This window comes from Hibiscus syriacus, unplaced genomic scaffold (assembly GCF_006381635.1).
Source record: "Hibiscus syriacus cultivar Baekdansim isolate YM2019G1 unplaced genomic scaffold, ASM638163v2 tig00116962_pilon, whole genome shotgun sequence".
Lineage (NCBI taxonomy): Eukaryota > Viridiplantae > Streptophyta > Magnoliopsida > Malvales > Malvaceae > Hibiscus > Hibiscus syriacus.
In genome coordinates, this window is record NW_024063488.1 from 5,781,081 (window position 1) to 5,793,310 (window position 12,230).

A 12,230-nucleotide genomic window follows, 5' to 3' on the forward strand; every position below is an offset into this window, starting at 1 on the left:
CACCTTCCTCAGTGTGGGCTGGACGGCCTCCCATGATTATCTTCAATAAAGCAAAGACGTAAGGAAAACATTCCACCATCATGTGGATACTGCTCAAGGATTGAAATTGACTTTCATGCAGCAGTTTTAAATCTCAGATACATGTTTCTGAAATTACTAATCAACCTGTTCTGGTGCAACTGAGTGAAAATTACTTGTATTCAAGCATTCAAGGACCATGGTGACTGTGGGACAAAACCTGAAATAGCTTTAGGAAGATGAAACATTATAAACCACATCATTCCCCACCCAACTGCAGGCAGTATCTTTTGACATCCCTCTAACCTTCATCATCTCCCTCAACTCACTCACACCATCCCATTTTCCAGCAGCTGCCAGAGTATTTGACAATGCGACAAATGCCCCTGGCCTGCTTTCAGCGTTTAACTTACAAAGTTCGTTGGCAGCTAAGCTAGCCATTTGTACATCGCCATACAGCCTGCAAGAACTGAGCAAAGCTGCCCACACATCGGAACTGGGCTTCTGAGTCATCCCCATTACAAGTTCCCATGCTAGATCTAAACGCCCTGCACGTCCCAGAAGGTCAACCATGCAAGCATAGTGCTCCATCTTCGGTTTTATTGAATAATCTCTCTCCATACTCTCAAAGATTTCACGGCCTTTGGCAAGCAAGCCGGCATGTCCACAAGCAGAGAGAGCGCTAAGGAATGTAACATCATTTGGTTCGACACAACATTCTTGCATCACATAGAACAGCTCGAGCGCTTCATTGGAGTTCCCATTCTTCCCATATCCATCAATCATGGAGGTCCATGTGAAAACATTCTTCTCCGGCATATAGTCAAAAACTCTTCTGGCATCCTCAATTCTTCCACATTTTGCATGCATATCAACAAGAGCACTCGCAATCTTTATGTCCACAAAGAACTCGGTCTTCATTATTTGACCTTGAACTTGTTGACCTATCTCAACTGCTGATAAAACAGAACAAACCCCAATTACACTCGCAAAAGTTGAAATATTAGGCCTGAAACTCAACCGTTGCATATCAACAAAAATCTCAATTCCTTTCTTAGCAGATTCAACCGATTTACTGTAACCTTCGATCATTGCATTGAAAACTACCACATCTTTTTCAATTGTTTCGTTAAACACATTTTCAGCCTCCTCCACTGATCCATTGTTCATGTATCCAGTGATCAACGCCGTTGAGCAAACCACATTATTTTCCGACATCATATCAAAAACAGTCCTCGCATATTGAAACTTTCCAATTTTCACATACGAGTGAAGCAGCGCTGTGTAAAGCACTTCATCAGGCTCCACATCTAATTTCACCATCTGGGCATGGGCCATCTTTCCTAAAAACCGCGGTAACATCACCCTACTACTCCCACAAGCAGAAGCAGAAGCAGAAGCCTTTAAAATCATCGAAAATGTGAATCCATCAGGCTTTTCACCTGAATAAACCATCCTACGAACCAAACTAAGTGACTCCTGAACTTTCCCGTGTTTCAGGTACCCGCCAATTAAATAATTGTAAGCGGACAAAGTATGCAGCGGCAATTCATCGAACATTTGGCTGGCATATTTAAGGCACCCGGTTTTTAGATACAATATAAGGAGTTTGATAGAAATATTGGTATTAGGAGAAAACCCAGATTTTATAATGTGGGCATGTATCTTTTGGCCATGAAAAGGGGTATCTGAGTTAATGAAATGTTGAATAGCAATGGAAAGAGTTGTGGAGTTTGGGTTAGAGAGAGAGCTTTGGTCGTTTGCCGACAAGGTAGTATTAGGCCGGATCAGGAAGGTTGGATAGTTGGGTGCTGAAAAAAAGGACGATTTGATTAAGGGAAATCTACAAATTTTCATTTCCCAGTTTGATCATTATTTAGAGCATTAACTGGTTCATAAATTTATCAAGCAGGCGCCCTTTAAATGGTTTTGCTTTTCTATAATTTCTTTCTTTCAGGTCCAACCCAACCAAGTATTGATTGCTAGGCCTATTTCAATCAACGCTTTCACATCTTATTTGGGCCGATGCTTTGGAAGAAGAACCCATGACAATGGCTAAATTACTCCCTTTATTATTATAGGAACTATAAGTACCATAAATCCACAAATCACATTTGGTTCAGCTAACTCTATGCTATGAGAGATTGTCCTGAAACAAACTCTATCCTCTCACTAGCAGCGGTTGATAGACGAGTCCAAGAGGTCAACAAAGCTCCTGTAAGTCATGGCTTGAATATGCTTTGCAGGTTTTAGATTTAATAAATTTACGTTCCTCATTACACTCCTATGAAACGTTTGAAATCGAAGGAACACCTTGGTACATGAGAATAACATTTAACCGGCTTTCTTGATCGTCAACAGCGCTCATCTATTATATCAGGAATTCTCATCTGCACTTGCTTATTTTAGGCCTGCCTTGACTAAGAATAATCATCGTTGGACGACACCGTCTGTAGGAGTTGTTAAAATTAACTTTGATGGAGCTTTGTGACGAATACAAGACATGGAACAGTTGGGTTTGTGGCTCGTGATCATATTAGCCAAGTGATGGCTTGTCATGCCCGTCCAATAAGAGATATGCAGGATGCAAATTTTGTTGAAGTCTACGCTTTTACGGAAGCTATTATGCTGGCGGTTGAAAAAGATTGGAGTGAAGTGACATTAGAAGGAAATGCATCGAACATCATAAATAAGCTGACCTCTCCGAAAGATTTCTCTCTCGTGGGGTTCCATCTCCGCGAAGCGATGACTATATTTCTAGCTTGCAACAAGCATATCAAAGTCCGATTACTTCAACGAGAAGTAAATGGCACAGCTCATGCTTTGACACAATGGTCTCTAAACTTAGACTCGTTACTGGTTTGTGAATTTGAATGTTGGGACTATATTTTAAACATTATACTCCATGAGGTCATTTTTAATTAATAATACATTATTCCTATGTTAAAAAAATATATATCAGGAATAAATAAAAGAAGTTGAATCTGTGTCTCTGCTTGTATAAAAATTTTGAACAATACAAATTATCCTTAATAATTGATAATTCAAAATTATATTTAAAACTGATTTTTTCATTTTATCTGGATTTTGGTGGTTAACATTCTCATACAAGATTTTAATATTTAGAATTACATATATTTAATAAATAAAATGGAATAAAATTTTGGAAATGAAATACTTTTATAAAACATTTCAGCATAACTAAAACAACATATATACGAAAGTATGTATTCAAGAAATGCAAATTCTTGGGGTATGTTAATGGTGTAAAGGTGTATCGCTTGTGGGATCCCACTGCCCGCAAAGCGATCATCAACAAGGATGTTATCTTTGTAGAAGATAAACTACAAAGAAAAGAAGACGATGATAGTGCTGAAAAGTCAGAGACTACACAGATACATGTGGAAAAGGAGTTTGAACAAGGAGATTCTTCTAAAGCAGAACCAACACATGATGAACAAGAACCAAACAGTTTTGAAGCTCCAACAACACGTCAATCAGATTGTGTGAGAAGACGTCCCAATTGGCACTCATATTATGTTATAGAAGGAAATATTGCATACTGCCTTTTAACAAAGGACGGTGAGCCATCAATATACCAGGAGGCAATAAACAACTCAGATGCTTTACTGTGGATGATGGTGATGCAAGAAGAAATTGAAGCCCTTCATAAAAATAATACATGGGACCTTGTGCCACTACCACAAGGAAGGAAGCCAATTGGTAACAAATGGGTCTTCAAAATCAAGCGAGATGGTGACGATCAAGTTGAGAGGTATCATGCAAGACTGGTGGTCAAAGGATATGCTCAAAAAGAAGGTATTGATTTCAATGAAATATTTTCTCTTGTGGTTCGACTAACAACAATTCGAGTAGTTTTGGCAATGTGTGCTACATTGAATTTACATCTAGAGCAACTAGATGTTAAAACACTTTTCTTCATGGAAATCTTGAAGAAGATATTTATATGCTCCAGCCTGAAGGTTTTGAAGAAGATGAAAAGAAGAACTTGGTTTATAGGTTGAACAAATCTCTGTACGGTCTAAAGCATGCGTCGAGGTGTTGGTATAAAAGATTTGATTCCTTCATTATGTGCCTTGGATACAACATACTTAATGCAACCCTTGTGCTTATTTCAAGAGGTTTGGTGATAACGATTTTTTATATTGTTGTTGTACGTGGATGACATGTTAGTTGTAGGACCCAACAAAGATTATATTGAAGAATTGAAGGCACAACTGGCTAGGGAATTTGAAATGAAGGACTTGGGATCAGCAAACAAGATTCTAGGGATGCAAATTCACCTAGACAGAAGTAATATGAAGATTTGGCTTTCACAAAAGAATTACTTGAAGAAGATATTGTCAAGATTCAACATGTAAGATTGTAAGCCAATTTCTACCCCTCTTCATATTAACTTCAAATTATCCTCTAGTATGAGTCCTAGCAGTAAAGAAAAAAGGATGAAGAAGTCTCGAGTACCGTATGCATCGACAGTGGGAAGTTTGATGTTCGCTATGATATGCACAAGACCAGACATTGCACAAGCAGTGGGAGTGGTTAGTCGGTACATGGTGAATCCAGGCAAAGAGCATTGGAATACAATAAAGAGGATCCTGAGATACATCAAAGGGACCTCAAATGTTGCATTATATTATGGAGGATCAAATTTACTTATCAATGGGTATGTTGATTCTGACTATGCAGAGGATTTGGATAAAAGCAAATCTACTACATGATATGTGTTCAAAGTTGCTGGTGGAGCTATAAGCTGGGTTTCAAAATTGCAGTCAGTTGTGGCTACGTCCACAACAGAGGCAGAATATATAACAGCTACACAAGCCAGTAAAGAAGCAATTTGGTTGAAGATACTATTGGAGGAGCTTGGGCACAATCAAGAGTATGTCTCTCTGTTTTGTGACAGTCAAAGCGCCTTGCATTTAGCAAGGAATCCATCATTTCATTCAAGGACAAAGCACATATGAGTCCAGTACCATTTCATTCGTGAAAAAGGTGGAAGAAGGGACGGTAGATATGCAGAAGATCTATACCAAAGATAGTATATCAGATTTCATGATAAAGGCAATCAATGCTGGTAAATTTACTTGGTGTCAATCCTCTTGTAGCCTGTCAGAAACGTAAGCAACATGAAGGTACAAGGTAGAAAGAATGGTGTGAAGATATGATTATTCCAATCAAATCTTCAAGTGGGAGATTGTTGAAAAGTCAGCACAAGTGGCCAAGCCACTTTCGGTGCAAAGGTGCAAATGGGTTTGCTTTCGGTGCATGCACTAAAAATGTTGATTTTTGAACAATGGTAAAATCATAATTTAGTCATTGTACTTTAGGGTATTTATAAGATTATTCCTTAAACTTCAACTATAAATACCCTAACTCATTTAGCTTCAAAATCATCCCAAATCATTCTAGCTTTATCTCAATACTAGAGAATTTAGAGAGTTTTCTTGAGAGTTATTTTCTCCTTTTTATCAAGAGAGAATAATTATTGTTTTCTCCTTGTTAGATTGAGAGAAGTTGTAATTCCTATTTTCTCATAGTGAAATTCTTCTACTGTTGCCTGTGGTTTTTACCCTATATTATTTAGGGGTTTTTCACGTAAAATTTGTGTATTCTTTATCTTCATTTTATTTTAAAAAATTATCAGTTGCGATTTTGCTCTATCCGATAGTCGTATTCTGCAACAGTAACTCATTGCTTCTATAGTATTGTTAAATGCATTTCCTGACAAAATAAAAAAGATGAGTAGGGAAACCTGGATGATGGTTGAATTAGACATTATTAATATAAGCTGAATATACTGTTATTCCAGTGAAACTGATGATCAGTGACAATGGAATGGATGGTGTGTTGAAAATATTAGGTTGTTATTGAATTCAAATGGGGTTGTTATTGAATTTAAATGGGGCTGCAAAATTGATTAGGTTAGGCAGCATGATTTTGATGACTTTGGAAAGGAAAATTATTTTTAGTCCCTAGACTTTAGAGTATTTACAAGATTAGTCCTTAAGCTTAAACTATAAATACTCTAACCCATTAAACTTCAAAATCATCCCAAATCATTTCTTTCTCCCAATACTAGAGAACTTTATTGTGAGTAGTGAGTGTTTTGTAAACACCTGTAAATTTTCTCTCTTTAGTAAAAGATCTACAGCAGTCTGGAGACGTAGGCATAATTGGCTGAACTCCGTTATTAATTTTGGGTATTATTTTTTTGCTTTCATTTCGCATTCTCACTAATATGGTTAAAGGGAAATTACTCGATTATTTTCCAACAACTTGCATCAGAGCTTTTGGTGGTGAATTTTTTCGGTTTTTTCTGCGAGGTTACTATATACATGAATAGTGAATTTCATGAATAGTAAAATTTGGTCGGCGACACGAGTTTGTCAATGATGGTGTTTTAATACACGGTGATTTGCAGAAATTGTCAGAAACAATTCAAACGAAGCCAAATTCGAGTGAGAGCGATGGCTGTAGACGAAGGGAATGTGAAAATTGAAAAGTTCGATAGTGAGGACTTTGGCTTTTGGAAGATGCAGATTGAAGATTTTTTATACCAGAAAAATCTATATCAACATCTCTCAGGAAAGCAACCAGAGGGCATGAAGAACGAAGACTGGGCTCTTCTCGACAGACAAGCCCTCGGAGTTATCCGACTGACGTTATCCCACAATGTTGCTTTCAACATAGCAAAGGAAAAGACCACAGTGAGTCTTATGGCGGCTCTCTCCAGTATGTATGAGAAGCCATTGGCCTCAAACAAAATCCACTTGATGAGGCGATTATTCAATTTGTGGATAGCGGAAGGGACATTAGTGGCTCAACACCTAAATGAACTCAACACAATCACAACCCAGTTGAGTTTCGTGGAAATTGAATTCGATGATGAAATTCAAGATTTAATTCTCTTATCATATCTATCAGACAGTTGGAATGCTACTGTTACAACAGTCGGCAGCTCGTCGGGAAATAACAAATTAAAATTCGACGATGTTCGGGATCTGGTATTGAGTGAAGAAATTCGACGGAGAGAATTAGGTAAAGCATCAAGCTCCTCAGCCTTCCACACGAGTCTAGAGGGAGAACTTGAAAAAGAAATTAAATCGTGGCAGATCGAAATCCAGAACGGGAAAATCAAGAACGGGAAAGAAAGATCTCAACTGCTATAATTATGGCAAAAAGAGTCACTTTAAAAGAGATTGTCGAGCACCAAAGAAAGATACAAGCGCATAAGAATCTGCCAACATGACAGATGAGACAGGTGATACCATGATTCTAAACGTCAACAGTCGATTGAATCATAGATCTTGGATTTAGGGGCATATTTCCACTCCACCCCATGCCAATAAATCATGGAGAACTATGTCAGTGATGATTTTGGGAAGGTTCATCTAGCTGATGATGAAAGCTTGAAGATTATCAGAAAATGAGACATCGATTAAAGTTGCCAAACCAGACGACCTGGAAGCTAAAAGGAGTGAGACATATTTCCGGCCTCAAAAGAAATTTGATTTCTATAGGACAACTTGATGGAGAAGGATATAGCATAACCTTTTCAGAATATGAATGGAAGATTACCAAAGGAGCACTCGTCATTGCTCGTGGTAAGAAGACTGATACTCTCTATGTAACCTCAAATTTAGAGAATATCGTTGCAGTAGCAGATGCTGATGGAAAATCAAACCTATGGCACCAAAGGCTTGGCCATATGAGCGAGAAAGGGATGAATACACTTTTGTCAAAAGGAAAGCTACCGGATCTAAAGAATATAGATATCGGACTATGTGAAGATTGCATCTTTGGCAAACAAAAGAAAGTCAGTTTTGCAAAGATTGGCAAGACACCCAAGGCAGAAAAGCTAGAGTTGGTTCATACTAATGTATAGGGACCACTCCAGTTCCATCTCTTGGAGGCTCATTATTATGTCACCTTCATTGATGATTCTACAAGGAAGGCGTGGGTCTATTTTCTGAAGAAGAAATCAGAAGTCTTTGATACCTTCAGAAAATAGAAGGCCATGGTGGAAAATGAGACTGGTTTGAAAGTCAAGCGGTTGAGGTCTGATAATAGAGGAGAGTACAAAAATAGTAGATTCAGAGAATTTTGCGCAAATAATAGGATCAAGATGGAGACAACAGTTCTCATGACATCGCAACAGAATGGCGTAAATGAACGTGCCAGAAGCATGAGGATACATGCCGGATTGCCCAAATTACTATCAGCTGAAGCTATCAACACTGCAGCTTACCTGATCAACCGTGGGCACTCAGTTCCTTTGGATAGCGGTATACCAGAGGATGTTTGGAGCAGAAAAGAAATAAACCTTTCACACTTAAGAGTGTTTGGTTGTATTTCTTATGTACACATAAATTTTGCTGAAAGAAGTAAACTTGATGCCAAGTCCAACAAATGTGTCTTTGTTGGTTATGGTGGTGATGAGTTCGGTTACCGGTTTTGGGACTACGAAAATCGGAAGATCATCAGTAGCAGTGTAACATCCCAAACTACGAGTTAGTGATCAAATTGTAAAATTTCAGAATTTGGTGATTAAAGTTGAAAAGTTCAATGATTTATTTGAAAGTATTTCCTGAAGAGTTGTTAGTAATTATTGAATGATTTAAAGGGCAAATAGGTCATTGAATAAGAAAAAATAATTAAATAAAATTTAGTGGGTATTATAATACCCATGTGATGCATGTGTGAAGAGATAAGTTTCCAAACTTATCTTCTTCATCTTCTTCTCTTCTCCAACGTGCCCAAGCTAGAGAAAAGGTGAGTTTTATATTTTGTTGATTATTTATTAATTTTAAGAGTGGGTTTTGATCATTAGATGATAACTAAGCTTAAGGAAAGCTTAAGTTATCTTAAAATCAAAAGATGAAAGTTATAGAAGATTAAAGAAAATGGGGTTTTAAATGAAATTTTGAATAAGAAGGTTTAAATGAATTTGGAAGATGAATTTGACTTGTCATCTATGAGAATAAGAAGTTAGAAGTGTTAGAATGAAGTTTGGATAACATGTAAAATTTGGTATGATTCTTAGCCTTAAGAATTTGGATGAAATATGGAAGATTATAAGGTGTTGGAATGATAGGAATTGGTTAAAGTTATTATAAATGAATTTAGTAGCATAATAAGGATTTTATACATGAAAATTTGGGTGACGTGTTGATGATTTTTCGGATGAAATAGCTTATTCTGGGCAAGTGCATCGATGCACTATGAGTGTGTATCGACGCACTATGATAAATTTTAAAGGTGCATCGATGCATTAAGGGGTGCATCGATGCATGAATATTTCGAAGCTATTTTGTGTACCGATGCACCCATAGTGCATCGATACACCCCTATAGGAAAAATGGAATTTTGGTTCATTAAATTAGCCTAAGTTATTAAAACCAAGTTATAAGGTTAGACTTTTGATAATTGTTTCGGAAATTATGTTTATGTAGATATTGAGCCTAAACAAGTTCCGGAACAATCAAAGAGTTAGGATCGAATCAAAGCAAGGCTAAGGTGAGTGCAATTTAATTTGTACTTAGGTTATTGAACAAATATTGGCTTGCGATGAGCCAGTGACAGAGTTACTATGGTAATAAGTAACTTCTGAAATTTTTGTGATTATGATTTGTACATTAGTACATAGAAATGGATATATGTTATTATATGTTACATGATTTACATGCTTAAGTGAAAATGCAACATGTGATATATGTTATATGATATGACATGCAAGTTTACATGAACAAATGAGAAATGATAAAAGCCATATGAAATGATCTACATGAATACATGCACTTGTGATATGATATGAGATATATGGTTACACATACATGTGGTATGTGACAGAAGAGAAAGAACAAGTGATATGAAATATATAAATGATAATGCCCATGTTATATGATATGAGAGCTAGTAGTATAGTTGGCATGCCAAGAGTCGAGGGTTCTACGTGGTCATTCGGGATATATATGTATTCTTTGGAACATTTACAGGGTCTTTTGAGACAAATTTGATCCACTAGAATATGTATATGGTTCTTAAGGAGTGGTCATTCGGGACAAATACAGTACATAGGCCATTCAGAACAAATTTCATAGCCCCTAGTGGGACCCCATACGAGCTGTGGTGACAGCATAGTGCACAACCTTAATGCACTCATATACCTTAAGTTCTCACTGGTGTACATGGGCTAATAAAGAGATTAAACAAATTTACTAAAGGTGATATGCATATGTGATTTATTATGTGGAATAAATTACAAGGATATATGTTTTAGTTATATTAACTATATTACATGAAGTATATGATTTGTATAAACAATAAGTATATGATTATATGATAAAATGTATTAATGATAATAATAGATTAAAGATAAAGAAGAAAATAGTCATATATGTACATGGGTGGATTTGATATATGAATAGAAATATGATAGTATATGTGCATGCATGTAATTTAATATATGAAATGTTTTATGATTTTTATTATATGTTTTATATGCCTCTCTAATTCAACGACTTAGCGTGTGATTGTTTCACACGTAGGTTCCGAGAAGAGGAAGATGAATAAAATTTATGAACGACATGTCAGTTCCTCCTTTCCAAAGATCATATCAGAAAAGAAATATATAGTATGTATTTTGTAATAAGGATAATGGTTGGCATGTAAATAAAGGTTTAAATCCGATATGTTCTAATCGGTTTGTAAAATCATATGATAGAGTTTTGTAATATTTTAAACGTATTTATGCAAATGTAAATGTATAATAATGAACGGTTAAATTTTTATGAGTTTTATGAACGTTTTACGAAAATCATTGTAGCAGTGCATCGATACACTGTAGCAGTGCATCGATGCACAATTTTGCTTCGAAATTTTGGTGCATCGATGCACTGTAGCACGATGCATTCATAAATACGTTTTTATCTCAAAATTTTATACCAAACACAATTGAACAATATATGATCGTATTTTCTTAATATAAGTTCAAATGTTCAGTTATTTTACAAGAATAAAGGTTTTGAAATGTCAATGTGACATCTCGGACTCGTATCCGAGTCGGGTACGGGTTGAGGTGTTACATTTAATGGTATCGGAGCTACGGTTTAGCCGATTCTAGGCTAAAAATAAAGTTAAAAGTATTTTAAAAAGTATACATGCCAACACAAAGTGGAAAATTTTCTGATCTGATAGGGTAAGGAGTGTGATGTCTTGTTAATAGAGTTAAATTGTTATGTTATATAAGATAAATGAATATCTGAGAATTATTTATGAGATATATATGTTTATATAAAATGATAGATGATATGTGAACATATGCAAATGACATATGCTATATGATATGAATTGGATGATCATATACACACGTGATATGTGATAAAAGAAATGATATGAGCACATGAATATATGAGATCTTCCAAAGTGAAGCACATGAATATATGAGAGCTTCCAAAGTGAAGCACAAGGCGATAGATCTGAAGGTAATAGCATTCACTTGCCCTGGCTAGGCAGGGAGAAGAGCGAAAACCTTAGGGAATGCCTGTATAAGATTAGAGAATGATTCATGATGTTGAATGATATTCTGATGTGTTTTCAATTGTATACTTCGTTAACTCATAGAATGAATGTATCGAAATAGTTAAAAGAGTTAAGAGCACCTGAGTTCTAGGGTGAATTTGAGAAAGGTTATGTTGTTACAGACATTTGAATAAATGATATGAAGATAATGTTAGATGATTTTTATTTCTCCAAAGTGGAGAATTTAAATTGAGAAGTTTCATTATTATGAGAGAAAGCTAAAGTATGGTGGACAAATGTCATCATAAGAACGTTAAAAGATCAAATGACGTGGTTAGAATTGTAGAAGAGTTTAACAACAAGTGCATTAGTGATACATATATAGAATGATTGAAATCAGAGTTATGGATTTGAAACAAAGAAATAGTATGGTGTATAAGCAAGAGTGTGGATATTGTTGAGTTAATTGATCGACGGAATCGGCCAAGAGGGGGTGAATTGGCAATTAAAATTTTGGTGGAAGCTTTTGCAAAAAATTGAAAGTAATTGTACAGCGATTTAGAGTGGTTCAACTTTCTCAATCAAAGTCTACGTCCACTACCTTAGCTATCCACACTAAGGATTTTCCAACAAATTCACTAATTTGTTCTTTCTTTTGAGGCCAAAGAGAT

General features: G+C 36.0%; 1 protein-coding gene across 1 annotated transcript; it reads right to left on the reverse strand.

Moving 5' to 3' along the window:
* LOC120190427 (pentatricopeptide repeat-containing protein At1g28690, mitochondrial-like) lies at positions 1–1,953 on the reverse strand. The gene has a single exon (XM_039193512.1). The coding sequence runs from the start codon at positions 1,873–1,875 to the stop codon at positions 250–252; it is 1,626 nt and encodes a 541-aa protein (XP_039049443.1). The 5' UTR covers positions 1,876–1,953; the 3' UTR covers positions 1–249.
* Between the last annotated feature and the right edge of the window lie 10,277 nt (positions 1,954–12,230).

Bases quoted from the DNA above. Each gene is read 5' to 3' on its own strand.
- LOC120190427 (XM_039193512.1), bottom strand. From the start codon at position 1,875: ATGAAAATTTGTAGATTTCCCTTAATCAAATCGTCCTTTTTTTCAGCA.